General features: G+C 49.5%; 7 protein-coding genes across 7 annotated transcripts; 4 read left to right on the top strand and 3 right to left on the bottom strand.

Annotated features, from left to right (window-relative positions):
* Positions 1–7,136: 7,136 nt before the first annotated feature.
* Positions 7,137–9,886, top strand: J7337_003066 (uncharacterized protein; the record flags this gene model as incomplete). Its single annotated transcript, XM_044820788.1, has 2 exons — positions 7,137–8,077; positions 8,131–9,886. 2 exons carry the CDS (start codon positions 7,137–7,139, stop codon positions 9,884–9,886), a joined length of 2,697 nt encoding a protein of 898 aa, XP_044685088.1.
* Positions 9,887–11,649: 1,763 nt separating this feature from the next.
* J7337_003065 (uncharacterized protein) lies at positions 11,650–12,870 on the top strand (the record flags this gene model as incomplete). The annotated part of the gene is made up of 2 exons (XM_044820787.1): positions 11,650–11,695; positions 11,858–12,870. 2 exons carry the CDS (start codon positions 11,650–11,652, stop codon positions 12,868–12,870), a joined length of 1,059 nt encoding a protein of 352 aa, XP_044685087.1.
* Positions 12,871–13,143: 273 nt separating this feature from the next.
* On the bottom strand, positions 13,144–14,489 carry J7337_003064 (uncharacterized protein; the record flags this gene model as incomplete). The annotated part of the gene is made up of 4 exons (XM_044820786.1): positions 13,144–13,300; positions 13,352–13,970; positions 14,032–14,292; positions 14,342–14,489. 4 exons carry the CDS (start codon positions 14,487–14,489, stop codon positions 13,144–13,146), a joined length of 1,185 nt encoding a protein of 394 aa, XP_044685086.1.
* Positions 14,490–14,877: 388 nt separating this feature from the next.
* Positions 14,878–17,587, top strand: J7337_003063 (uncharacterized protein; the record flags this gene model as incomplete). Its single annotated transcript, XM_044820785.1, has 2 exons — positions 14,878–14,949; positions 14,999–17,587. 2 exons carry the CDS (start codon positions 14,878–14,880, stop codon positions 17,585–17,587), a joined length of 2,661 nt encoding a protein of 886 aa, XP_044685085.1.
* An 84-nt stretch (positions 17,588–17,671) lies between these two features.
* Positions 17,672–18,436, bottom strand: J7337_003062 (uncharacterized protein; the record flags this gene model as incomplete). Its single annotated transcript, XM_044820784.1, has 1 exon — positions 17,672–18,436. One exon carries the CDS (start codon positions 18,434–18,436, stop codon positions 17,672–17,674), a length of 765 nt encoding a protein of 254 aa, XP_044685084.1.
* A 1,576-nt stretch (positions 18,437–20,012) lies between these two features.
* J7337_003061 (uncharacterized protein) lies at positions 20,013–22,321 on the bottom strand (the record flags this gene model as incomplete). Its single annotated transcript, XM_044820783.1, has 2 exons — positions 20,013–20,199; positions 20,331–22,321. 2 exons carry the CDS (start codon positions 22,319–22,321, stop codon positions 20,013–20,015), a joined length of 2,178 nt encoding a protein of 725 aa, XP_044685083.1.
* Positions 22,322–23,766: 1,445 nt separating this feature from the next.
* On the top strand, positions 23,767–24,496 carry J7337_003060 (uncharacterized protein; the record flags this gene model as incomplete). The annotated part of the gene is made up of 2 exons (XM_044820782.1): positions 23,767–24,196; positions 24,321–24,496. 2 exons carry the CDS (start codon positions 23,767–23,769, stop codon positions 24,494–24,496), a joined length of 606 nt encoding a protein of 201 aa, XP_044685082.1.
* Between the last annotated feature and the right edge of the window lie 674 nt (positions 24,497–25,170).

Genomic DNA, 25,170 nt, shown 5'->3' with positions numbered 1-25,170 from the left:
AATTACATAGAGTATGTATGTATGCACAACCAACATTGCTCACATACGCAGGATTGAAGGTGGACTCATGAGTTCGATGATGACGCCGTACGTAGTTCATGATCTGCACGCCCCTGATGCGCTCATCTCGACTGCCTTTCCGAACTTGGAACTCGGTATCTTGTCGCGTGTAAACATACCGGCTCGGCCATCTTCAACGGAGTGTTAATTCCGGACTCGTGGCTCTAGTACCCGACCCGAAGATCGACATTTGCCGTCCGCGGCACATCTGTCTATTTCCAGGTCCGCACCATCTAGCAATTGCCGGTTTACCTTTCGGTCTAGTCTGCTTCCAGTAAGTCCAAGCGAGTTTTTATTTAGGCTCTTCAGGGGCCCTGGCAGAGTGCGGGTTTGTTGCGCGTTTGTCATGGCAGCTGTATAACATTTCCCAAATAGCATTTTGCATGTTCAGTCAGCTCTGTCAACATTGTCGAGATCATGCGCACTTGGTTCAAGATTGTGGTTGAGTATTCCAAGTCATAGCGAAGTATGCTGTGATGTGATGTAGAGTTCGTGTCATGAAATGTGTACATTGATTGCATGGCTTGCAGGGAAATAAACGAATCAGATATGTCTGAGAGCCTGAGATGAGCCATGAGCCATGATGTCAGCATTGTTCAGCCACCGAATGACATCGCACGTGTCGTTTGTGATGGGCCTGATGTTCCTCTGGAGATCGCTCAATCTTGATGATGCGTAGTGCGTATCTAGTGTTCGAAATAACTGGCGAACCGAGATGGGAAAGCGGAACGTAATGCCGTATCTGTATTATGGATGGATATGATTTAACGTTTGCCGATGTGATTATTATGCCGATCCACTACACCCATGCTCTTCCGTACGAGAGTTTGATTAAGTCGGAGGAATATCCTCTACTTAAACAGCCCCTCAGCACGATGTTCGCATGGGGCAGCGTACTTGGATTATAACGGGGCCATTCCGTTTGAGCGATCTTGTACCCCAGGGAGGCTGGACATGGGCCAGGCTGATGATACCACGACACGCTGGGGAGCCACGAATATGGTGACAGCTTCGTTGACAAAGCAAGTTACAACTTGCACCCTGAAGCTCAATCTGATTTCGTCTGACACACATCTGTGTGTAGGCACCAGTTTAAACTAGCTCTTCAGGTTCAACTCTTTTGTCCATATTAGGCGATGAGCCTGCAATGTGATTGGTGTGGCTGTGAAATGCCGAGTCAAGATAGGTTTCTTTCGCTCCCGTCGGGACCGAGAGAGAAAGAAGTGAGCGGCGAGCCCAACGGTGTGGAGATGGAGGCCACACTAACTTCACACCAGTGTGCATCTTCTGTCAAGAGCCGTTGCCTGGAGGCTGCACTCACCCCTTGAACCCTAGCGCCCACGTTACGTTGGTTCGAACATCCTGGTATCCGCTTGGCATCCCTGGTTAGCGGCAGTTACCCTTGGATGAGAGTCGTAGTGTAAGTCGACTTGGGGTGTCTATGATGTCCGACACTGACTTTAAAATCTTATGACGGGCGCAAGAATTGTATCAGGGAATCTATATCCGTACTTCTTGTGATGATGCTGTCCACCACGAGATTAGATGATAACCCTCTCCATGTTCTTGTTGTACGGTAAAGCCACCGTACTTTCAATGCAGCCTTGAAATGAGGGGCACTTGGGGGCTTAAACCCCTCATACGGCCTCGTCAGGAGAGCCAAGACTCAATGTCTTATGTCTTTGGGCGTGTGGCGCTGATGACGAAGGCCAACTGTCAACATATGTAGTGAGGCGCTCCCTAGCGGGGATAAAATTTTTGTGAACCGAAATATCTGGTTTTAATATTGTTGATCTTTTCCATAGTGACCATGCTACCTGGAGCTGAAACCATCTTTACAGACTGGGCGTCAACGTTACAGCATTGTTAGCGACAAGCGAGGTGCCAAGCCAGGGAAGAGGAGAGCAATGCGGTCTTTGGGGACTCGGCCGAGCGACAAACCAAAGAGCGAGGAAAGGTTAAGAGAAAAAAGCACCGGCCAGTGATTTCTGCGGGTAGAGGCCGGAGATGAAGCTGAATTAGGCAGTCGAACAAGATACCCTGCCTGGGCCCCATGTTCGATCCGCGACACGGTAGTGGATCCGGGGTAGAAGCCTCTGCAGAAGGAGGAGAGATTGATTTTTTGATGAGTGATCACTGATCTGACAGCTCGTTCTAGCAGGGCAGGGTATTCGTCGGCAGCCGAAAGGGTACGTACCAGGCACGCTTTTATTCGCACAGACAGATTACCGAGGCCCTATCATGTCCTGTGCTTTGACTGAACCCATGCTCCAGCGGCCGACGCCAGCGGGCGCCAGGAAGTGCTCCCTTGTTTGCAATGGAGCACTCCTTGACAAGCGGCTTATGGTACGGGTTGACGGCGACCTACTGGACAGTCGAGCCTAGTGATTTCCAGTCCATCTGGTATGAGTACAGAATCAAAGATGATTCAATCGCATATGCGCCCGGTAATTATTCGATTCAGTGCGTATCTTGTCCAACGAGCTTTGCCTATCTGTGCGTCTCGCCTCGATATCTGAGCCGTGTTTCTGGTGGTTCATTGCAGCAAGCGACGTCGCGTCGAATCCACCTCGGTGTAAGCAACCTACCGGCTGGACTGTACCTGGTCGACATATGGATCCGTATGAAGCGATACAACTCTGACCATGGCCCGAATATATTCGGCGCAACGTAGAAAAATAGGTACGCTGTCGTCGGAACTTTAATAGAAAGCTTCACGATGCATCCCTGTATCAATTTTTCCTCATAGCTTTGTGGCACGTGCTACCCGAATCTTTGGCAGGTGCAGAAACTCGTCGGTAGTGGAAGTGGAAGTCAATTTGGAAGGTACCTTGCCGACAGAAAAGATCCAGCCCGGCAGAGCAGGGTGCATGGTTGGCCTTGATTGGTAGTAGTGCCTTCCTCAAAGGGTAACTGGCAACTGTCTCGCCTAACACAAGTGAAATGCACTTGCACTTACACTTGCACTTGTACCTGGCTTTTCGATGACTTGTGTTGGTGGCTTACGCTTTGTCCCAAACATGAAACAACAAAAATTGAATCGTCATCGAACGACCGTCCATTCCCAACTCGTTGTTTTGCCAATTTCCAAGGGAGACATGCAGGCTTTCTGGATACGCGGACTTTACGGACTTGAGCTCGCAAGTTTCCCAATATGATACTTTTATTTCCGCCAAAGGGTGTTATCGGAGTGGAGCAATCCATTCTCTCGGGTTTGCTTCATTATGGCTTACACACACCTTCGAATTTCCCCTATCTGTTTGCATGTCGTTCGTTCGTTTCGCCGAACATAACGGTGCGACATGCGTTTGAGCCCTTCTGCTAACTTAGCTACCACACTTGACTAGATAGGTAGGCACATAATCAGTCATGGCAAGGCTATCGGTAATACCAAATGCTGCTGGCAATTACCGGAATTGACAGCCACACTCTCTGACGCTATTGAGCACGCCCACAACGCCCCAGGACGCCTACATATATCCGAGCCTGCCCCACTGTTGGAATGACGGCGAAACGATGAGGCGCCAGTACGGACTAGCGTTGAAAGATCGTACGACTGCCGTGACATGCCACACCTCCTTTAGACCATGTGCCGCACGCGGCCAAGACGTCATATCCATGGATCCGGGGACCTGCAACCTAGGGTCATGCCCGGCACTGCGCGAAAAGCAAATCTCCCCAGGAAGCTGTCGATAGAACCACGGGTGCCGCAACGACGGCTCTGTAAATCTGGTGCAAAGTCTATTTGTCCCGCCCTGGAGATCGACATGAGCTTTGGCAGCCGACCGAGAATCACAATCATTCATCAGGGGGTGAGCGCATAATATCCAACAATTAAGCAAATAGGTAATACAGCCTCGATGCTTTTCAGAGTTGGATATTCTCATGATGAGTGGGATGATACACTAAGAACAATCGCTACCAAAGGTCTTACCATGGGAAGATCCTCATGCCATCAAATCAGCACCTCGGTTGCTCCAGCTCACCGTTTTATAACCAGGAAGTCCTATGCAGCCTGCCAAATTTGGCATCATCAGAGCCCACGAGCACTCCCCCGTGTTACAGGGCTTGGCATTTCATCTTATTGCCAGCACAATCTCAGGTTGGGTCTCTTAACTGGGTATGCCGAGCGCTTTATCCACCGCAGCGTTCCTTGGACATAAGTCCATCACAGAGTCTAAGAGTCAATTCCCTACCTCTCAAGCCACTGGTTGGCAAGCTTAATTTCCAACTACCACCCTAGGCGCTCGCAATATTTACTGAAAGCGGTTCATATATCATTCTCGCGCTGCTTGGATTACGAAATGATGTAGATATTGAACCATTCAACAACGGATACTGGCTGACTGTCAGCCTTCCCGCCTACCCGAGTATACGAGCCGGATCATGAGCTCGTCGCTCCGAAGGTGTGGCATTTTTGTACCTGAAAGGCTGAATTGCCAACTACCCATGTTTGCCATACACAATTCTGACGACGGCTGTGCAAGCTGGGCCAACAGCTTCGGATTGTCTATAGTCTACCAGCATTGCTCGGCGATCTGGCATTGAAAATATTCTATCGTTCCCGTCAGATCATTATCACCAATCCAGCTTCACGATAATTTATAATGCATTCGCGAGGTTGAATGTTCGCTCATCTTCTAGCGTCTTACCCCAAGCTGCAGGTGGTATAGATCCATTAGTCCAGACGAAGCCGCTAGACGACGCCGCACTTGGGTCAACAGTGGGATCATAGGAGTCAGTCCGACGGACTGAGCTTCAGGGGTCAATAAATGCCGTTATTTACTTCCTGACTCGACTACTCGTACTGTCACAGGCGTGATTCCGGGTACAAGCAGAGGTCAATGCGATTCATTTACTGTGACAGTATTCGCGCAGCTATGGCCACGACAGACAATAATCATCTCGATAGGCATAATGCACTTGTTCCACCTCCTGCTCAATTATTGCTGAGAAATTGATTACTACCTTGAGCACTTTTATGGAGCTAGAAGCACTCAACTATATTGGCTGATTTGAAGTAGCCTGTTGCTTATTTTTATGCTTTCCGGCGGGGTCTTCAGAAACCCGGCGATTCCTCTGTTCGTTCACGGCACTCTGCCTACATACCCGTGCCCTGCCGGTACATGCATGGCATATGTGAGGGCTGTGAGGAGTCGGTTTACAGCAGGGCTTACAGGAGCCAAGTATTTCTGTGTGACATGCTTATACACTTCTACCACCCGCCACAACACTGAGCGATCAAAGTCTTCACCCAACGCCACACGGGAGTTTCTGACAGAGTGCCAAGGCCAATGGTCCTTCACTGTTTTGCGTTGCACGACATGGAGTGGGAAAAAGAGTTCGATATAAACTTTATGTACTTTAAAAAAGTGTTTCGAGCGTTTAAGCGCGGCTACTGGCGGCCGCCCGTACCAGAATATCTTTCTGGAAGAGCTGAAGTTCTAGACGGACTCACAGGAACTCTCCTAGCAGACCCTGGTTCATTTAGTCTCTAGTCTCCCCTGGCTACCAAGGGAGGAAGGTGTTGAGGCATTGTTAGCCTGGGAATTTGAACAAATTTGCGATGGAACTGTATCGTTTCGACACATGTCATTACTCAACTGCTTATCCTGGGTTTTACTTCCCGTTTCCTAATCTGAATCAAGGATCTTGCTGACGCAAGGCGTCACCCCTTAGCGGGTTCCCTGACTCTTGTTAAGAGCCCTCTGTCTGAAATACACCCCGTTTTTGAAGATTGGCTTGTGTCGCGCGCGGCATGATGGAGCTCATCCACAATCACCCACAACCCGCTGGCCGCTGGTCGTTTGCCGTAACGCCAGCGTCTGGTAATCTGGGCCTTTTGGGAATCCATCAGCCGTCAGTTATTCATCTATCAGCCACACACTCCCAGAAATCGGCGTGCCACGCCCACCCGGCCCCGTCCCCCGGTGCCCGGCAACCCATGCTTCGATCCTTGCAGATACATAGGATCATCGTCAAGCACTGGACTGCTTAGGGGTGTACGAAAGCCGTTGGGTTGGCTCGCACGCCATGTCATGTACTGTACCCACAATGCCGTTGGCGTCGATGGCCAGCAGCCTGGGATCGCTCGACATCTGCGCTAGTATCCGCAAGTCATCCAGCCTGGGGGCCCATCATGTCCCATGCAAATAAGACCACAGATATTCACCGTACACGTGTGGGCAACGGCACACCTCTAACGAGGCGCTCCGGGACTCGCATTTCGCGTGGCGGGATTGGGGGACTGGGATTGAGAGACTTGGGACAGGGATGGACACCTCCGTTGGGCGTTCTTTGATCCGTCTTGTCGCAAATCTAAGGAGCCAAGGCCACACCCAGCAAAAGTGTCCACGCCCACGCCTCTACCACGCGGAGGCGCTTCGGTCGTTAACCAAGTGGTTGGCGGCCATCGTCAACCAGCCAATGCTGAGAGTTGGTAACTCTGTCGATTATATCACTTTTCAACCGTCTTGGGTTTTCAACAGATGGAGGCTTTTCTTTCACTTTCTCTGCACGTTCGTGACTTCTAACCACGTATATTTGGTGAGGATCGGCCGACAACTCTGGTAGACTTCTCCTAGTCTTAAACCATCACGCCCAACCCGACAGTTTGGATCGTGTTAGGATTGGTACATCCCCTCCTTTCCCTTCCTAGACCAGCTTGTTCCTGGTCTTGGGCTATCCGTATTAGGGTACCACCGCGTCTTTTACGGTGGCCTGTCTTAGCAACGCTGGCCCCAAAAAGAGTCGCGCCGCTGGTGTAATAATTGTATCCGATCCGAGGGGGATAGATAATTGCTGACCTCCCCCACCAATTGTTTGGTGTTGGTTTACATTATTCGACATTGAAGCTCTTTTACAGCAGTGTTTCTCCAGCCTCAAATGCTTTTTTGCTGCCACTCGAGCCATATCGAGTAGTCCTCTCAATGGGTGTCTTACCTAGCATAGATTCTCGTCCTCGTTTGGTTTTCCCAAATACTCCCCCAGAGTCGACAAGCCCTGGCGCATCGACCTATTCTCCTAACTCATCTGCGGACCGACCTTGGATCTCGCCAGCTCCTACATCGCCTTCCATGAACAACTATGACAAGCCTCTGACAACAGAAATGCCTGCAGATCAGAAGATGAATGGTGAACAGTCAAGGCCAGAGTCGACCACACAAGCTGCACCTCGACAACAACTTCCTTCCTTGAGTAGTATCTTCGGACCTCCACCACCAGCTGGCCGACCAGCACACTCGCCCCTTTCAGAGCACAACCACTCTTATTCCACTACATCTCCCCTGGATCGCACTCGTGCGCCATCTGGTGACAGACATCATTCAACATCATACTTCCCGCCCACGTTGTCACCTTCATTATCACAACCACGCACCTACGACAACAAATTCGATGCAGACCGACAACCAGCCCATGGCCTCCCACGGTCTTACTCTGGTTCAGCTTCTCCTAGATTCCGCAACGGCGAACATGCCCGCCAGGAGTCAGTTACCGAAGGGCAATCTGGCCGATGGTCTGCGTATCAGGAAAGTCGATCTGAGTACTCTCTGGGATCTCGAGATGGTTCATTTCGACCGCCACAGGACCAGTTTCGGCTTCACTTTCCAAGTCCTAAGGAACGTGTGATTCCCACTTACAACGATCAGGGATCTTCACAAGGAGCTCCAATCCCTCCACCAACACCAAGCACCACGGCGACTGATGGTGTTCCGGCAAAGGATGGACTGGGCCCCAAGATCTGGACTGGAACACATTTCTTGCCTAGATTTGTCAGGGCCACTGAAGTGCCAGGCGAGGGAATGTGCTACTTCTACGATGATGGCAGTCACTGCAAGACCGTAATCGATGGTGAGGCAGTAAACGCTCACTGGGGTGTAACCAAGGCTGGGAAACCCAGAAAACGACTCGCGATTGCATGTGTGACATGCCGTGAGAAGAAGATAAAATGTGATCCTGACTATCCTCGATGCGTTCAGTGCGAGAAGTTTGGTCGCGTGTGCAAATTCAAGAATGCGTAAGTTCTGTTTCGATCAATCACTCCGAGCCAGATTTGTTAACATTCTCCAGGCCTCGAGGAGGGCATAACACATCACCATCGACACCGCCGGCTGAGCTGGACGATGTCAGGACATTGAATGGGCCAACCATTCCCAATGAGAGCGAGAACAGTTCGCCGGTGTCGCCACGAACTAATCTCCGTCCCCAGTCTCCAGAGTCGGGCTCACACAAGAGGCTTCGATCTGGATATGACAGTTATGTTTCCATGGGTGAGCCAGTGCATGCACTACCGCCTGTTGAGGCTCCCAGACCTCATGTCCCCATTCAACCTCCCACAATTGAGCTCCCTCGAATTTCCGAAGATGTGCTCAACCAAGCCTGGCGAACTGACCCCTCCCTTTCCGATCCCCAGTCTATTCGTTCGGTGATCTCTCACTTTTTCGTCCACCTCGACAGCACCATGATCGTGCGATTCATCCCCGAGAACGTCTTCAAGGCATGGGTTGTAAACCAAGGGCACCGCAAAACACCAGAGGACTTGATGATCCTGTACAGTATTCTCGCTGTCGGTGTTGCCCTCTCTGGCGGACCGAAATCCATCGCTTTTGAGTACGCGTCTGTTGCACACTATGCTCAGAAATTCACCACAACCAGCTGTATTCAGTTGGTTCAGACTAGAGTCTTACTGGCACTATACTATATTTCAATCTCCCGCTCATCTGAAGCTAATGAGATGATCTCAGCAGCGGTAGCTTCAGCAGCTTGCCTTCAGTTGAACGTCGAGATCGAAGAGTCAAAGGAAGCCGGCCTAGTCACCTTTCCGTTCGGATTGAACAAGGCTGGGTACTGCGAAGCCAGAAGAAGGACTTTCTGGTCTCTTTACATGCTAGAGCGCCTTGACGGTCATTTCCCTGATCATTTGGCCATGATCAACGCCGAAGATATCTATATTCGCCTACCCGCCGACGGTCAGAGCTTCGAGCGTGAGATGGATGGATTTGCTCCTCTCTTCAACCCTTACGTCTCCAGCGTTGCTACGGCGCAAGACCGTGAGCTTGGCATTTCGGCGCACCTAGTCCAGATGGTACACATCTGGTCTAACGACGTATGCCGGATTTATAGGATGGCTCGACGAGCGAATGTGATGGAAGCGGATCTGGAGTCATCCCAACGACTCCTGAAGCGCATTCAAGAGTGGCGCAACGCCTTGCCTCCCCGGCTGGCTTTTACCGCTTCGAACCTTGAGTCTGCAGCGCTGGCAGGGGAGCTGGGACCTTTCTTGACCATGCACCTTCTTTACAACCATGCCATGATCAAGCTCAGCCGCCATACGCTGGCAGCTGGACGCCTTTCGCCTCAAGTTACATCTCACAACATACAAACATGCTACGAACATGCAACACAAGTGTTGGATATGGCCAAGGCACTTTTACGACTTCATCGTGGAGGCCAGACAGTCCTCAGTGGACCTGCACCAGTTCTAGCCATGGTTTTGGCGGAAGCCGTTGATGTTTTCACAGCAAGTGGCCGTCTTTCCCACCTAAGCGACATCATTGAGAATGTGCACATGGTTCAGGGAGTGGTTCAGGCCATGTTTGCCATTTGGGACAACGTGCGGAACGCCCAAGAGGCGATTGATGGACGTCTCGCAATGCTGCATCGCATTCGAGAGCGAGGCAGCCAACCGGTCAGTCCTATGGAAGGCTACCGAGTCTTTTATAGTTCTGAAGGACGTGAAGAAGAGAAGATCCTTCGTTGGCAAATCAACAGCCCAATGGAGAAGCTGTATCCTCGGGACATGGATACCATTTACTATCTACAATGATTTGAGCAAGCGGATTGCATGAAATATTTGGCACTGGCCACACGACGCTGATTTCTACCGGTTTTGTATCATTTGCATCTTGCTGCATTCACGACACTGCAGGCATGGTGTTGGGCGTCAGAATTGGGGGGGTATGGCGTTATATACATAGCATATGATGACAAGCAGTCAGTTGGTTGCCTTGTCGCTTGTTTGTTCCCGGATAGAGGAACTTGTACTGTTTTCTATATTATTCCCCATTGTATGATACATCTTACTACGCACATAAAGGAAGGAGTTCCGGCGTCCTACCCTCTGAGATTTGATCTCGAGTGAGCTGAGCGTTCTTGAGCCAGGCAGACACCAACATGATTAGGCATCTGGTCCACACCAAGTCTGTTGAAATATAATTGACGTCCGACGCTTTGTTGGACTTGAAGACAAGATGAGATGACTTTCGGAGCAAATCCTGTTTGCATTGAGTGACCAGACCAACCTGAATCTCCTCGAGTGGTTGTTACAGGCTGAGGCAAGACCGTTTGGAGCGCTTTTGACAAGGGGCTTGAGTAGTTTCATGGATGCGACTATGTCTAGTGTGCGGCGTGATCTTCCTGCGACATACCCTTCTCATGTTGGAGCCAGACTCTGTCAAGCCCCATGTGTCACGTCTCTTTTCCAAAAGGCCCAAGGCCCTGCAACTCATGCCAACACGAATACCATACCATGTTCCTCACACCAATGGGGGGGGGGGGGGGGGGGCATTCGTCTGCGGCAACAATATGGATCATGTCTGACACAAGCTCATAGGCGCCGATCTCGTATCTCGGAAGGATCCTCTCATCCTCCAGCAGACATGAACGAATATGGTGGATGCTATGCTGGGAACAAGCGCTCGGAAAAGCCCCACGAGGGTAGCGTGAAGCCTGTGACAAGAGGCTTGGCAGAGTATTGGTTGGCGGGATTGCGAAATAGGCGGATGAGAAGGGACTCGAGGGAAGGGAATCCCGGCATCAACTTTGGGGGAGGGTTTGTTGGTTGGGGGCCGTTGAAGCTGTGGGTTGTGTAAGTGGTTCTTGATGGCCTCAGAGTCCAGACAGAGGTGGAACTGACTGAAGGCGGAGGGGGCGGTATCGTATCGTATCCTCGGCTGAATGCTCAGCAAAGGCCGGGACATTGATTGCAATTTCAATACTGCAGTGGGATTGAGATTCTATGTCGTAAGATATTGGTTGTTGGTTGTAAAATAATGCCTAACTTGATCACGATACCACTACGTACTGCTTGCTGGCTTGACCAACGTAGCCTCATCTACGTACCTCATTAATACCAGCTTCCTATCTCGTCTACCGCCAAAAGAAGCCGACATGACACGTACATATGTGTACCACAGATTGCTTTGCCTCTCGGCATATGAGGTACTTATTGTGCCCAAATAACCTCGCATGTTCTCCATGTACATCATCATGAAATTCTGCATCTGCAAGGTGGCCTATGGTTACACTGCAGTGACCTTTTTTTTTCCTTTTTTTCGTACATACATATGTACAGCAGGTTGGTAGGTAACGGTCGAGGGGTTGAAGGGGAGGGGGAGTGTGGTTATCCGTATAATTAGCCCGATTTTCCTTACAGCAACGTCCATCCATCCAGAATCATCGTGTTGCATAGAGATATGCAGCTAGCCTGATTAGGTAATGCACTGGAAACATGCATCTGCCGCAGAAACGTCAGAGCTTCTCTCATCTCACTCTTTACTTGACAATATCAATAATTATCAATATCCTGCAATGGGGTTTCCAGATAAGCCATCTGCTCATCTCTTGGGCGCCAATGGTTAGTTCCCCCATATATTTTTCTCTTGGCTTCAGGCGTGGCGTATCTGCCCCAGCATATCATATCATATCATATCATGTCATATCCCACCAACTGGTAGCAATTTCAAGGCGTATGCCGCGCTGTCGCTTACAGTACACTAACACACACACACACTGAAAGGCCCGGTCCATGCCCTTGCATACTCCGCCTCTCCAGGCACCTACATCCTCACCGGTTCAGCGGACCGATCTATCCGCCTCTACAACCCATTTCCCAGCACATCTGGTCCTGGTGATCGTCACAGCGTTGTTCCTCAGGGTCGATTGATTCAGACTTATGCTGCTCACGGCTATGAAGTCTTGAGCCTCTCTGTCGCTGCCGATAATGAACGGTTTGTGTCGGCTGGTGGTGATCGCAACGTGTTCCTTTGGGACGTGAGCACTGCTGTTACGACTAAGCGATTTGGCGGCAACGTTCATGGCCACACGGCTCGTATTAATTGCGTGAGCTTTGCGGGAGAAGGTGATTCTATTATTGCCAGCGCAGGCTTTGACACTACGGTGAGATTGTGGGATACCAAGAGCAACAGCTTCAAGCCTATACAGGTTCTCGACGATGCCAACGATGCCGTGACATGTCTCGTCGTCCGTGGCCCCGAAGTCCTCGCGGGGAGCGTCGATGGCCGTGTACGCAGCTACGATATCCGCATGGGAAAAGTCACAACCGATGTGATAGGCGCACCCGTTACGAGTCTCAGTCTCACCCGCGATGGACGCACCATGTTGGTCGGGAGTCTCGACAACAAACTCCGACTGATGGACCGCGACAATGGCTCCTGTCTACGCGCATACACCGACCCAGGATGGAAGAACGAAGATGTCAAGCTGCAGGCGCTGCTGGGCGGCAAAGAGAAGTACGTAGTGGTTGGCGATGCCATGGCCGGTGAGCCTGCACCCAACGGACATGGAAGGATATGGGCTTGGGATTTGTTGACGGGAAAGGTGGCGGCTAAGGTGACGGTTCCTTGGGGGCCAGAAGGGTTTGAACCAAAGAAGAAGGCTGTTGGCCGGGATGGAAAGGAGAAGGTGAGGAGTAACGTTGTGAGTTGTATGGCGTGGAGGGAGGATGGTTGGGGAGATCAGTTCTGCGTTGGTGGAACATCAGGCGTGGTGACGGTCTACGGAGCCTTGTAGACATCTATCTATTATACCCATTACTTTCAAGATCAAGGTCAAGGTCAAGCGAGATAGCGTCTTTGTTTATACTCAGATCTAATACATCATCATCAAAGGCGTTCCAATTCGTACAGACAAGATATTGTCCATCATGATACCCCCTTGCAGCTTGCTTGAACATTAATAGCCCCCCACCAGCGCCAAATCGTTATGAAAATTGCCAGAAATAAAGACTCTGTACCCCTTTCTATGCATCAAATATTGTCAAAATGTTATAGGAGACAAAACTTGTTATCCCATACCAGCGTACTTGAACCAGTTGGGTCGACAGTCTTCTCGATGCAACCAGGCCTCACCATCAGTGAGACGGCCAGTTACACAGCCCTTACACTTTGGTGAGTTGGGACAGTTGAAGAAAGGGATGTGTTGATAACCAATATCGCGGAACCTGAAGCATTTTGTTAGTCTCTTGTATGTGGAAGAAAGGTTGAATACGAACCAATGAATCTTGCTCTGGTCTTCAAACAGACCAAGGGCAATACTATGGACTGGAGCATCACCCCATCGCTCATAGAAGAATCCGCCCGCATGATCGAGGTGGTTGAAGTAGTCCTCGTAAGTTTTGCTCCTCCAAAATGACATATCCGCAATCTCAAAATTACTCCAGAAATGGCACGTCGAATATCCCTGAGCCTTTCTATTTGTGGAAGGCCGACGGATATCATCGGTGACCCAAGCTACGGCGCTGTTCTCGTGGATTGCATTAGGATGCTCAGCGAGAAACTTGACTGTCTCGGGCCACAACGAAGGGAGGGTTTTGGGATCGTCATAGAGGTTGATGGTGAAGCCGTATGTCTTGTTGTTATCGTGCATGTAGCGGAAGACATCGTAGTCAACATCGCAGAAGAAGTGCACGTTAGGCTCGACACGCCAGTAGTAGCGAATATCCTTCAGGGCTGGATGCTTGTAGAAGAGACCGCTGTTCCATCGACACATTTGGTGGTATGATATCTTGCTTGCATATTGGACGCCGTTCTTTTCGAGGATCTTGGCGGATTCCTGAAAGAGCTCTTCGTCGATCCAAGAGGGCATGTCCCAGTGTTCCTTGGGGATGATTTCTGGTTGTAGTATCAGCATATCCCCTTGTCTTCTCTCTCCTCTTCCTAGACAAGGACCTACCGTAGTTACATTTCGCCTTCGTAGCTGCTCTAGTCTTCCTCTTGAACTCTTCGGTGAAAGGCTTATCGTTGAAAAACGTCCAGGGGTAGTTAAACTTGGAGTTCCAAGTCCTTTCGAGATCCCTCATCGACATGACCATGGCATCCACCTCCTCGTTCCGCACAAGCGCTAATAGCGTCGCATCGATGCGCTCCGTCTTTTTCGCATCGTGGGCATATCTCGGGCTCGTACGATGTAACACTCCTTCTGGTTCATCGGTAGCTGTTATATCAGTTAGCAACAGTTGACATTGATGCTCTTTGCGACTTACGATCCAGCATGGGATCCCGCTCAAAATTGGAGTAGCGATCACCGGGACCTCTTAACGACCATGATGGAGCAAATATCTGCCACAGAAAGAAACACCAGAGAATGCACCCGCCGGCGATCAACGCCCGAACTGGCCGCGCAACTGTCATGTTGTGCTCGACAGGATATCGCCAGATGATCCAGGGTTATTACAACGCCAAAAAAGAAGGGACAAGGCTCAAACATCCATGAGTGACGAATAATCTACAATTATAGCGAAAAAAAAGGATGTAGCTTATCGCTCTAGAGCAAATTGCCTCTGGAATTGTAGAATCGTTTCAAGCTCCAAGTATGTGAAAGGGGTTTCGAATAACTGAAGCTGATGTCACGAAAGCTAAGCCAATCAGCGCTGATAAGAGCTATCATTGTAGTGGAGCTTGGACCCTGTTGACGCGACTGACGCGCCATCAACCACTGAAACCCCCGCCAAATAATTCGTTACCAGTCATGATACAACAGCCATTTAATATGATAACGCGCGAGACATGAGAGACGACCATGGCATTTGCTGCAAGGCTGGGTGCTCTCACCGGAGAGCTCGTTGAGGCTGTCACTAGCACATCAGCCGAGGTACGACCCCTCTTCATCACATCTTTGGGATATGTATTCATGATTTCAGACAAACCCTCGATTCAAGGCCCAGCGTGATGCTGCTTTGCAAAGACTAAAGTCGCACCCATACCTGCGAACAAATCAATTCGAAGTCGAACACCAGCTGGACGGTCTGGAAGAGCGATTCCGCGTCAATGGCAGAGATGCACTTGCTGATGCGCTCATCGAGCGCCGGGAGCAGCTCCGACAAATACACTCGAATTTCCACCCCGAAGTTCTGTACCTGATACTAGAACTCTCGGATCAACCGACATATTACTCAAAACTGAGCGACCTAGATGCGCTGAAAACGGGGCCAAGCGATTCAGAACTCGAACTGCGTTGGGAGGATATTGCCGATGAGGATGGATGGGAAGACGACCCTGCGATTTGGAAGACAATAAAATATACCGACAGTTCAGATGATGAGCTTTACGAAGATGACTCCAAGAGTGAATCAGAAGCCAGTACCAACCCATCTGATGTCCCTGTTGGACGAACAGCCGAAGACCTGATTATCAGCCCTGAGGATATGACGAAACTGCACGAGATTCGAGGAGCGCAAGGATGGCGGATAGAAAAGCCCACAGATGCATCTGGCCATGCTCGAAAAGTCCCTGTAACGGAATTCCAGATCGTTCGAGAAGTTTTGTTCATGCTGCAAGGACTTGATACGACACTTTTTGGACCCAGTGGCACCGTCAACCCAGCATTTCAGATGGGCCATCTGAAATGGGATACTCACAAAGCCCTTCTGAGCTATTTCTCTGAAGCAGGACGACAATTGGGTATTCTGCGAGACTTCGTCAGCAAACCACAACGAGCATCACATATTCAGGTTCTCCAGGACACTGTGGCTAAGCGACTCGACGATCTGGACAGAAAGTCAACGGGGATAGAGTCACGGCTTGTTGCGCCTGAGAATAATGTGGTTGTCAGCTTATTGTCGATCAAGGGAGAGTTGGCAACATCGCTTGAACCCTTGTATTCTCTTTCAAATATCATCGCTCAGATACAGAACGTGCCCAATCAAGGTACCTTTCGGTATCTTGAGCTTCTTTTTGACGATGCAAGCATGGCGCAACTATCCGGAAAGCTAGACGTTTACGAGTTTCTGGCACGCATTTTTGTCGAGTGCTTCAATGTTTACCTACGCCCAATTCGGCTCTGGATGGAAGAGGGCAAACTTATTCCCGGTGACAAGATCTTCTTCGTATCACAGGTCCCAAGCCAAGTATCACCTAGCAAGATCTGGCGCGAACAATTCAGGCTGCGTAGGACGGCCGATGGGAAGTTGCATGCCCCTAATTTCCTCCAGCCAGCAGCTGCCAAGATCTTCAATGCTGGCAAAAACATCGTCATCTTGAAGCGATTAGGCCGCTGGATCTCGCCAGGCTCGGAATGGACGATTCAGGAGCCTCCACTACACTATGACACGCTTTGTCCCGAAGGACTTGAGCTTGCGCCGTTCTCAGAGCTTTTCGACTCTGCTTTTGATGCATGGATCCAGACCAAATACAACACATCCTCTACCACGCTGAGAAACACGCTGTTTGAAGAGTGCGGACTCTGGTCTGCTCTCGAAGCTATGGAGCGGCTGTATTTCATGTCTGATGGTGCCGCAACAGAAGCGTGGACTAGCAGCCTGTTCGGAAAACTAGATGCGCTGGATCCTAACTGGAACAACCGCTATAGCCTGACGAGTGTGGCACAAGAGGCATTCACAACTCTTGTCGACATGACGAGAATATCCATATACATCAGTCCCACGGGGCTGAAGGTGCCACTTCTCAAGGCTCGCGACTCTGTCAAGTCAGTTCTTCCGAGTACAAAAGTCAACTATCGAGTGGCATGGCCGATTCGCATGATTCTGTCCGAAGACAGCAACACTCAGTATGATGCTATATTTACTCTTCTCCTGCAATTGAAGAGAGCCTTGTATGTTCTACATAAGCGCAAGATCCTCGAGAATTACTGGATCGATCATGATAACTGGGACGAACGTGCTCTTTATTATTCACTACGGAATAACCTCCTGTGGTTCTGCACTACTCTGCAGACTTATCTTGCGACGCTGGTCTTGGCACCTAACTGCGCTAAGATGAGGCAGGACATGCAAGAGGCTCACGATGTCGATGCCATGATGAGAGTTCATGCTGCATTCTTGAAACAGGTTGTTGATGAGGCATGTCTTGGGAGCAGATTGACACCGATCAGAGAATGCTTCCTCGATATGCTCGACCTGGCCATCAGACTAGAACAAGCACAAACTGTCAACATGACAAAAGAGACAGAGCGGATGCAGCAATTTTCTCGACTCTCGACCAGAAACCTTTCGCCTACGCCTGGAACACCTGGATTGAAGTCCAAGTACGTCGATAGTAGTGATGAAGAGGACGACGGGGAGAAGGATAGATCGAGGACCTTGAAGATGGGCAAGCCGTTTATGACTGTGCTCAAGGAGATTAAATCCGATTATGATAGACACTTGCGTTTTGTTTGTGGCGGCTTACGCAGTGTTGCCAGAGCTACAAGCGATGCGCAGTCTGCAAAGTGGGATATACTAGCTGAGATGTTCCAAACAGGCTGTCGGGACGAAAGGCCAGGCTACTCTTGAGCCACGATATTGGGATTGGATATGAATATAATGATACCCCTTGTGAGCACACTGTTATCTTAAAACGCCCCGTGAAATGAACTACTACCATTCATTCTTGAGCTTATCTGCAAAGAACTGCATCAAAGGCAACACCTCATCTCTGTTCATTGGCATGCTCACCTCACGTCTCTTCCACTGGACGACCTTGACATCGTCGAACTCTCGCTTCACAGCATCGACAGCGTCGTCGTCAAGTTGACATACCAACACGCTTGTGCTGCTCTTGCTGCGATTCGTGACTGTAGACACCATAGATTGCGGCAAAGGTCCACCGAGAGATACAGCACCCTTGAATTTCTTGTTACCTGGCGAAGTGCTCTCACCGTCGGAAACATCAGTGACTCGAGGGGTCTTGTTCAGAGAGGCGGCGAGACCAAGAGCGAGTGAGCCACCCTGCCCAAACCCAAAGAAAATGATATCTCTCATCTCCCACCCGCACTTCTCGATAAGGGTTTCCCCGATTAACTTATCCATGATCAGATTCCGAGCCTTCTCAAAACCAGAATCATCCGCAATGTCTCCCGTGCTGGGATCAACAGTGAGATCATCACCCCAATGATATCCCGGCCTATCACCACCGAGAAGCGCAGCTGGCAGAACAGATGTACCGCGCACTGAAATAGCGAGAACGCCAGCAAGATTGAGGTTCTTGGCGAAAGAGGCGAAAGGAACATCGTGGTCGCCTAGACCGTGGAAGAGAATGAGGAATGTGGTGGTTGATTCTGGTGGTGAGGGGAAGTGAAGAGTGTGAGGGAGGGTGCTTGATAGAGGGGAGAAGTCGTCTTCAGTGGGGATTCGAGGAGGCATTTTCGTTGTGCTGTTTGCGAGTTGAAGTATAATGAAGTTGGTGGTTGTGACGTTGAAGTTGTATGAATGGATAACGTGAGTGAGTACCTGAGTACTCAGGCGGATGGGGAAATCCTCAGGCCGTAGATCAGGTGTCAAAAATAACTAATCAAAATCCCCACTAAGATTATGATGAGTTCGCCTTAGTTTCAGCTGTACTTACCCAAGCATTTTTGTCATCCAGTGTCAAAGTCTCAGGTTACATGTTTCATCCACTGCCAATATCTCTCTCTCCACAACCCCTCCACATTTGACGACATACTATAGTACAGCATACACGAGTACGAACAGAAAAGTCAAGTATTACGAATACAAGCAAATAAAATAACAGAAGCTTCCTGTTGTACGGTGTTTTGCTGCGAATCCACCTCGAACAATGAATGCAAGAACACTACGAACTCGGCTCCAGTGTGCTTCTCTGCCAATTTCGTGGGAGTCGAGTTCCTATCTGAGACTTCCAAGCCTTGTAATCAAATCGCATAGTCCTCCAGGCCCGTTGATCACCAGCATCTGTGAATACCAATCCCGCAAGTTCTTTCGGCTCTTCTCTGTCTATAAACTCGATCAAACATGGTGTAAGAACATAAGCGCTGGTTTGGTACCAGCCGAGCTTGTATTCCTCTTCAGCAGATTGCACTTGTACCGCCCTACCCAGGACCCCGGACCCAGGTTGACCTTCGACAAGTGACGTGAAACGACCGCGTGGTGCAAGCGAGTATCCACGGACTTTGGCATTTCGTAGTTTGGGGGGCTCAGAGGATTCAAGGACCGCTTGGAGCACGGCCGGCTGCCTGAGACTATCGTAGAAGAAGTAATAGACGGGCTTGTAGTGATATGGGCACGGATCAGGAGGTTTCGGATTTAAATCAGCATATAAGGCACTGTCTGAAGAAGTAGGTTCTCCTTTATCCGACGATTCTTTCGGCTCAGACCTGGTCGGGGTTGTTTTGGGCGGATTCTGAGGAATTGGAGGCAGAGGAGGCGGAGGCGGAGGAGATGGTTGTTTTCGCCGTTTGGCTCTAGTCATGATGGTTGATAGAAGGGCAATTCGATGTTCTAGCGCTGGATTTTGAAGTTGATGGAAAGGTGTTTGTTGAAGCAGTGTCAAACGCTGTTAGCGGAAGCTGGCAGTTCTGATCAGAACCGCCAACCTTGCCTTCCACCACCCTGTCTTTCATTGTCCGTACCTACTAGGTAGGTTAAATCTGTGGTAGATAGGTACCTAGGTACCTTCTCTAGAATGGCACGTAAGGTGTTTTCGCGGGCTGGTAGGGTACTGCTGATGGATTAATCCGGTTATACCTACCAATTCTACATCACGTCTAGGTAGACGTTATTTGCTCGAGCAGCCCATAGGCATAGCAGACAAAGAGCACAAAGAATCTGAACTAAGGGGTAAAGAAATACAACGGTGATCACATTTATTCATTATCATGCTTGTAATAGTAATATCTAGCTCTTGCTTGTGCTCTTATCGGAAAAGACAGTCACTTGCCTACATTGCCTTGTCTGCCTCAGCTGTCTTATTATCCTTCTTCTACTTATCCTTCTTCTCCTTATCCTTCTTCTCCTTATCCTTCTTCTCCTTATCCTTCTTCTCCTTATCCTTTATCTCCTTCTCTTTCTCCTTTTTCTCCTTCTCTATCTTCTCATTCTCTATCCTCTCCTTCTCTATCTTCTCCTTCTCCATCTGCTCCTTCTCCTCTCTCTCCTTGTCCTCCTTACTAGGCGGCGTCTTCAAAATCCTAACCTTACTGTCCTGAAAGTGAAAGAAAAACTTGACCATCGGCTTGAAACACGTCTTACCAAGGTTCACTAAAAGCGCCGGAATGAGTTATCCCCTCGCTTAACCAACTTATTATTGTCCAAACTGCGGGCCTTTAACCGTGAGGGTCCAGGCTTCATCTTGTTCCACTCGCCATCTACTGTCCAGACGCCGGCCTTGGTATAGTCTCCACTTTCACTTCCATCCATATATGCAAAGCGGAAGTACTCTGGCAAATCCAAAGTGCTGTTTCTGCTCCAGACGAAGCTACGCTCCTCATCAACATCGCCGAAGTATGTACGGAAACGCTCGACGTCGTTTACCAGGATACTTATCCCATCGTACAGCTGCCGTGGCGGCTCGTTCCATGTGAATGTGATGTTTGACAATGTATCCGTGCCATTGGCAAGGTGAATGACAGGCTCGGTGATTGATGGTAATTTGGAGCCCTTTTGAGCATCCCCCTGTAGAGCTTCAGAGGTTTGGAGCACAGGGTCAAAGCCCCATCGAGCGATACCACTAATGAAGAGCCCAACGAGAAGTCCCTGGTATAGAAGAGATGGCCTTGTCTGCATGCTTGTTCCAGGAAGAAGCAGGAGGGCAATAATGTAGTGATGAATCCGCAGATTGAGGCTGGGAATGGTAAGGGAGATGAGGATGGCCCCGACAAGGAGTGCGTAGAGCTTGAGGTATTTGATCAGGCGTCCTTCTTTCCGGAAGAACCACGCCTGTGAACAGACAATGGCGACAAGCACGATTATGATGATAGCAAGAGCTGCCCTGGCCCCTGGTTGCTGGTTCAGATCGTGCTTGTTGAGGCGCGAAATGGGGATGAAGCTAAGGGTATAGTTCTCCATTCCACCAACCCAGCATCCGCCGAGCCACAAGATTGTCTTTTCGACCTGTGCTGTGAGACCCTTGAGAGTGCGGCGAACACCCATCTTGTCGTACATGACCCACGCACAAAACATTGCAGGGAGGAACTTTCCGATCAAGTTGGAGAACAAAGACGCAACTGTTCTTGATGGAGGCGGGTCAAGGGCCATGCCAACAGTCCAGAAGATGCCCGTGAAGATGGCGAAGAAGAAGAGCGGAGCCGAGTTAGTGAAGAGAGACAAAACTCCAGCAAAGACGGTTGAAACAGCCAACAAATCCCATCGCGAATCGATCGCGGAGCATTTGACATCTGGAACGAAGCGGAAGGACAATGGGAAATAAGAATCAAATCCCATACTTGAGATACCATGGTGTCTAGACGCAGCATAATTCTCACTGCGGCCAACCAACTCAACAACACCACAACCGCCGTCTTGGTTCGAAACGACGCCGGCGTGGATAGCAGCAGCACATACGAAGGAGTCTCCGCGGTACACAGGCTCAGCAGACCCATTGGTACCCGGCCCTCCTACAACCATCGGTGCATAGATGAGCTCTTGGTCCCCAACCGCTCTGGGGTTCAAGACATGGTAGTTTTCGCAATTGGCCCTGCACTTGAATGGAAAACCGCTGCCATTGAAGGGGCGACAGTCGCTTCCATCCAGTCCGCACAGGTTCCCGGCGGCCCAATATGAAACACCGCATCCAATGGTTTGCGGTGTGCCCCATCCTTCGATCTCACTGGCCATGGTGTCGCGGCGTTTAACGAGAGCGAAAGTGACGATCCAGATGGATAGATAGCAGAAAACGAGCCAAAATCGGTGTTTGAGATTAGGAATGAAGCGGTCGACAAGGACGAGGGGGTATTCCTGGATAGCTGGGAAGAGTGGTTTAATGCGAAAAGGCTGGGGGTTTACAGGGCCGTGAGACCATTTCGCAACCCATTTCGAAGCTCGCCGAACGGGGTATGGGACCCAATTCCACCTCTTCCAGGTAGTCTCATCTTGGATGAACCGCGGGGTCGAGGGGCCGCTGTCATCGACTTCGAGTGTCGTTCCGGTATCGAGCGGCGCATCAGGATGTGTATAGGCATTCTCGCGATCCGAATCGCTGCCGCTGCCGCTGACGGGCACGACGCCAACGTCTATAGAATCGGTGCGAGCCATGAGAGGTTGTGATTCTTCGTCGTCTACATGGCTCACCATTTCCGGGATATAGAAGAAGATATGAGGAAGGAATGGATTGCGTATACGAGAGCTAATGGCCTCTGGGCTTGGCTTGGTTTGGCTCGGCGGATTTGCCTGCTCCGGAAGACCCGGAGCCGAAGGATGCAGAGGAAATGTGGAGAATGGGGAGCGCTTATCGATGTTGGTGTTTCGTGAGGATCCTATCGTGTCACACTTTTGTTTTCGTTTTCTGACGTAGGTGCGGGGAGAAACGAGACTGATGATAGGCGATGTTGAGTTGATGATGGTTTAACAATTCATACGGAGGGTTTAGGCCCAAAGCCTCTTTGTCCACTCAGTTACATCGTGTATCTTGATCGCTGAGACATGGGTTTCAGACCCGACGTAACCGTAACCCTGGGGTATCGCTGTATGTATCTATCCGTGAGAGATTTATGATAGTGATTGGTTGAGCATCAGCCCTGCGGCCCGGATGTACTGAACTGGAGCTAGTTCCCGTGAGACGCTGCGCTAAGAAGCAGGAACAGCGTGCGCCACTTTTATTCACCTTCAGTAGAAATGCACGCGACCAGACTCTACACCTAAATGCTGTATACACTTCGGTGACTGTGTTAGAGCAAGGGTGCGTATTTCTAAGAAAAATAAATAAATAAATAAATAAATAAAATAATTGGATCATAAGGTTGAAGGCAGCAGCGCCGTATGACCTTGAGACTTGCTTTTAAAGTTATTGTGTTTTTTGGTGTAGTGTATGACGCCTTATATATGATATGCTGAAAAATAAGCATTATATTATGTTATTCTCATTATGAGACCTTATTGGCTATACCTCGCGTATTGCTGCAGAGACATTTTATCTTGTCAATAAATAAAATAAAAAAGATGTTAGGTTACAGTGACATGTCTCTATCTTTGAGTGACACGGTACTACATACACAGCAGTTCAGTCGTTGCATCTATTATCTGTTTGTTGAACAGCATAACAGCCCAGCACCCAGAGTCTCGGGAGGTTTCGGTTTAGCTAACGAGAAACTTACACAATTGCTTGAAAAGTGAAGCTTTTTTTTATCTTTATCCAGCCTACTCAGGCCTTTGTCATTATTGTTATTATTATACTCGAAACAAGCATCGCAATCAAGAAGTAACAAGCAAACACGCAGACGGATGGCATCGCATCATAGATAAACCTGTAGACCCTTGGGACTGCAGGAATTCTGACAGTCGAGGCCTGCATTACGTTAACTTTCTATAGGATTAATGGTGGATACGGGCATCACCTCAATATTACAAAGAAACTTGCAGCTAAGTTTGAGTTTGTTCGTCTGGTGCTCCAATAACTCTGCGCCCTGAATTGCCAGCTGATTGATAAAAACTGTCTTTTCCAGTGACATTCATATATAATCTCTTCTACAAACCGTGTAATTTTACAACCTCATCATATCAACCATCGCTCAATTGAAGACATGATCACCACTCTCCAGATACCATTCCCTCAAAGTCACGCCGTACTCCGTACCGGGGCTTCAGTATTCTCGAGATTATCTCGGTTCCATATCGCAAACCCCCTAGCACATTTTCCACGACGCCAATGGCGACCACCTATCTTTGGCCCGCAGCATCAAACCCGAGGACTACGAACACGACCACCTCTAGCCACACATCCCTCCCGTGTTCTGAAAACGGACGAGAAGCTTGACAAACTCATGGCGTCCGAAGCAAGATTCGAGCAGGAATACAAAGCGGCTGGAAGTATCAAACAACGTCTTGCAGCTTTTGCCAAGTATCGAGAGTCCCTTGCTCCGGCTGCTGAGCGAGAAGATCCAGAGTCTCTTGCACGAAAAATCATCGCAGAACATGAGTATGAATTGAAGGAGGCTAAGAAAGATGGAATCGGTAAGCAAACCCAGTAGTCTGTATTGGCTCTTTACTAAGAATCTGCTAGCGACATGTGTGGCTTTCATATTATGCATGTTCGTCATTATCACGATGGTTAGAGACGTAATACGATTTGTTTCAGAAGACGACAAGGAGCCCCCGAAGCCAGAATCGAGGAGCTTAGAGGAGAAAGATACTCCCCAGGCTGGCTCTACAAAGACTTACAGGAGGAATACCAACAGAGCTGAGTCGGAAACCCCCAACATAAAATGCATATGCCATCGTTCACTTGAGCTCGATAATACACGAGTGCTGTGACACCCGGTATCATGGTGGACCGCCCACTCGGGATCAGCCTCATGGAGTTTCACGTATGGATCTTTCACTCCTGAGGTTTGAGGCCGGCAATGAAATCTCGCCACTCTTTTTTTCCTTGTTTGTAGATTAGATACCCTCAACTCAATCTTTTCATATAGTAGTCGCTTGGCCTTAGATTCCGATCACCAGATACGACTGAACATCCAATGACTTCTTGACTTTTCGTGAGATATCCAGATGAAGTAATCCACGAAATACTACCCAACCATCTAGGTATGGAGGGAGACTCTTACCTTGATGCCTTGGTTCAGTGGTGATCACAGACCCCCTTGACCCGTGTACGTACCTAAGTATTGTTCTTCACCATCATTCCCCTTCCCGCCTTTCCCCGACCGCCCATTAGAGATAAGTCTTACTCGATTTATATCATATCAGGATTGTAACCCAGAGCAGATTAGGGAATAAAAATCTACTTGATTGCCCCTTCAATTATTATCTACCATCTCGACAGCTAGATGACTTACATCGGGTTAACCTCGGAAGTTGATACACAGTGCATCAGTGCGCATTCACACTCCCCACATCTAGCTAATCCTTGCTGCAAATATACTCACAAACTCCTTGTACAGACACACCTGGCGATCACAAGTCAAGATGGCCCAACCTACATCAAA

The sequence above is a fragment of the Fusarium musae genome, chromosome 2, assembly GCF_019915245.1.
Source record: "Fusarium musae strain F31 chromosome 2, whole genome shotgun sequence".
NCBI classification, from domain to species: Eukaryota; Fungi; Ascomycota; class Sordariomycetes; order Hypocreales; family Nectriaceae; genus Fusarium; species Fusarium musae.
The sequence above is the reverse complement of the archived record's forward strand: the minus strand, read 5'-3'. Positions and strand labels throughout refer to the sequence as shown.